At 39.0% G+C, this 3,350-nt stretch overlaps 1 protein-coding gene across 1 annotated transcript; it reads right to left on the bottom strand.

Moving 5' to 3' along the window:
- Nucleotides 1-213: 213 nt before the first annotated feature.
- MAS1 (MAS1 proto-oncogene, G protein-coupled receptor) lies at nt 214-1,203 on the bottom strand. The gene has a single exon (XM_027888217.1). The coding sequence runs from the start codon at nt 1,201-1,203 to the stop codon at nt 214-216; it is 990 nt and encodes a 329-aa protein (XP_027744018.1).
- Nucleotides 1,204-3,350: the final 2,147 nt, after the last annotated feature.

The following is a 3,350-nucleotide window of genomic DNA, read 5'->3' on the forward strand; positions in this document are numbered from 1 at the left end:
GGATGTAGCATGTGTTTGAATAATTAAAAAAAATACAAATAAAAGTTATCTTTATTCTAGTCCATATTTTTCCATTGCTCAACCACCAAAGATAACAATACCATTTCGCCACTGCTTTTGACATTCTGTGGAAGAAAAATACTTTTAGTTTTGCAGTGGTTTATTAGACCTTCCAAGTCCAATTATTTGCCCCTACAGTTTGGCCCCTAAGATTTAGAAAATTGTTTCAGCTATATCCAAACTCATGCCAACTTCCTGGCTTCTCGGCCGCAACCCATCAGTGAGCGCTCGACTAAGAACCACTTTGAGGCTCTCCTTGAACCTCTTCTTCTTGCTGCTTCCTACAAAGAAGTAAACGAGGGGGTTGATGCTACTGTTAACGGTGGAGAGAACGACGGTGACATGGTTCTGCTGGCTGAGCAAAGATGACCAGTGGTGGTAATTCAGAAGATACAACAGCCTCATAGGCATGGCAAAGATGAGGAAGACGATGACTGTGGCCACAATGATGATGTAGAGCTTTGACGAATGAGGTCTCAGGGAGTTACGATGAATCCTGATAACCAAGATCAGGCTGGACAGAATCATTAGAGGAATAAAGATCATGAATGTCAGGATCCACGTGAAGATGAGCAGTGCTTGGCAATGGTTATCGTTGTCAAATTTTTCCTTTGTTGAATCGTCTTTGCATGTTAAATACTCAGCTACTGTCATCAGAAAAGAGAGAGTCCACAGGATTGCACACACAATTGCCGATTGGTGCTGTGACCGGTGGCATCGGTACCAGATGGGGTAAACAATAGACAGACACCTCTCAATACTGATGGCTGTCAGGAGATAGAGACCAGTATTATAGCCAAGAAGGAAGATGATAGATAGTGTGGTGGTGATATAATAGTAAAAACCATATGCAAATCCAAAACCGGCAATGTACTCGATTGACAGAATAAACGTACAAAGCAGTAAGGAAATATCAGCAATGGACAGGTGTGTGATATACGCAGTGAAGGGGTTTCTTTTGATCTGGAAGCAGAGGCACCAGAGGACAATTCCATTTTCACAAAAACCCAGGAAGGAGATGATCATAATTACCCAAAGTGGGGTCAATATCTCCCAGACCCTTTCCTGTGTAGAAATGTTTCTGTGCATTGAGATGTTCTCTGTGCCTTCGCTGGGATGAAACGTTATGTTTGACTCATCCATGGGGAAAGCTCAAGTTTGGATAGCACAGCTCTTCCTTCTGTAAATATGTATAAAAATACACTGTGAGCATTGTGTGCTCCTCCCCTCCCCCTTTTCTTTCTGTTCTGAGGACCCTCAATTTCTGGTTGTACTTGAAGGCCTTGGAAAAAGAAAAACCAGTTTTGATATACTGATGCTAGCTGAAACCCAGTTAGAACTACTTTTGGCAATCTTAGGGATCACTAAGCCCATCAAACTAGCAGAAGTCCTGAGCTTTCTTCTTTATAGGGGTCAGCATATGAGATTCTCTCAAAGAGCTCTTGGATAAGCAATGTCTCAATCACATTGCAAAGTTTTGTGATATAGTCATCACAGATAGCTTTGGTGGCTCTTCTTACAGCCCTAGGTTGTTCTCAGAGAGGTCTATTCAGCTCAGTTGAGGCTAATGGCATTAATTTTAAATTAAACATATGTATTTCAATTGAATTTGGCTCATAGGTTTTTTGTTATAAGAAAAAAATAGATACCGACATCAGTTTTCCAGAAAGGGATTTAATAAGTAAATCAAAATAGTATGTAGTTACTCAGCATTGTGTTCCCCCCCAAGTACAGAGGTGGAGGGAAGTTGAGAGAGCAATTTTTTATCCACTTACAATGTCATTTATCACAACATAACACAGTTTAACCATATTTACACACTCTGAACACTTAGCACAACTGCAGGTGTCTTGTGAACATTATAAATCTAATCCATCATAAGGAGATGTTAATCACATCATGGTCGTCATCATCATCATCTCAAGTTGTTCATGTTCCCTGCCATTGTTATAATGGTTTTAACTGTTGCCTTGATGAATTATGGGATGAGTTCTCCTTTTGTATGTCTCCTTTTATCTCATAATGGAGAATTAGTAGCACTGGCTTCAGCTGTTTTTCATACAAATACGACATGTGCCTTTCCCTGTTAACTTCCCAGCTACCTCTATGATGATACACAGCCACATTTAAGACCCTCGCTGATTTACTGATGTTAAGAGGGAGCAATTGTTGACAATAAGCTTGCCTAGCTGGCTTGGTTTATTCATATAAACAACATCGTTCATTTACATGCCATAATGAGAATTTACCCGTATAAGAACATCAAATGCAAGGTAAAGAAGTTTTACTGGGGCAACTTTTGCAATGATTGTTTAAACAGAGCCATTCACCCCAGTCATAAATTTTCTCTCATAATCCTTGCATTTCCTGGTTTCAAAAACAGCTTCTTAAGATATCATAATCTTAAGAAAGAGCACTCAGTGAACAACCTGGGAAGACTTAGGGCTTGCTGGCATCTAAACCTCCACAAATGTGTTTATTGTGATCCCACCTGTAAGTTGACCTTGCCACCACCTGAGATATTTGAAGGAAACAAACGACATAGCTGGGCATGTGGTAGAGAAATTATTATGAATACAATAAGTAAATACAGTGACTAGAATGAGTGGCAAGCCTCCCAAAAACAATGTTCTGCAAAAACTGCAGAGGCAAGGAGCTCAAACAGTGTGCTGCTGGAAGTATAGTAAAGCTTCATAGGAGAAAAGGAGAAAAGAAGCTCTCTACTTCAAGAGTTAAAACAAATAAGAAGGATAAAAATAATGAAAATACTAAAAAAAAAAAAAAAAAAAAAAAAAAAAAAAAAAAAAAAAAAAAAAAAAAAAAAAAAAAAAAAAAAAAAAAAAAAAAAAAAAAAAAAGAGGAAAAAAAGGCAGGAAAAAAAAGGCTCAAAGTATGAAAATACTCAAGAAAGTTCTTGGTTTCTATCACTGTATAAAAGGAATTTTCTCTCTGGATAGTAAAACAAAAAGGAAAAAGTTCTTGACTTACTAAGGTCATTCCCATACGAGAGTGTTCAGAGATAAGGATGGAAAGAACCCTCTCCTTCCGGATACATCCATGATCTGTTCAGATTTCCCTGAAGCTGTGGAAGAACTCCCTTGACGAAGCTGCAGGTTACCTTCTCCAACCATTTGCCTTTGGTAAGAGGGAGAACAAATAGTGACTGTGACCATGACTCCCTCAAAAAGAAGTGTGCAGTTCTCCCATTGCTCCAAAAGTCTGAGGCATGCCAAATAAAGGGTCCCAAGCTCATCATCTGAGGCTGAGCTTCAAATGGCATCACTCAGTAA

The sequence above is a fragment of the Empidonax traillii genome, unplaced genomic scaffold (assembly GCF_003031625.1).
Source record: "Empidonax traillii isolate 1590-97213 ecotype Southwest subspecies unplaced genomic scaffold, ASM303162v1 scaffold235:size1242204, whole genome shotgun sequence".
Lineage (NCBI taxonomy): Eukaryota > Metazoa > Chordata > Aves > Passeriformes > Tyrannidae > Empidonax > Empidonax traillii.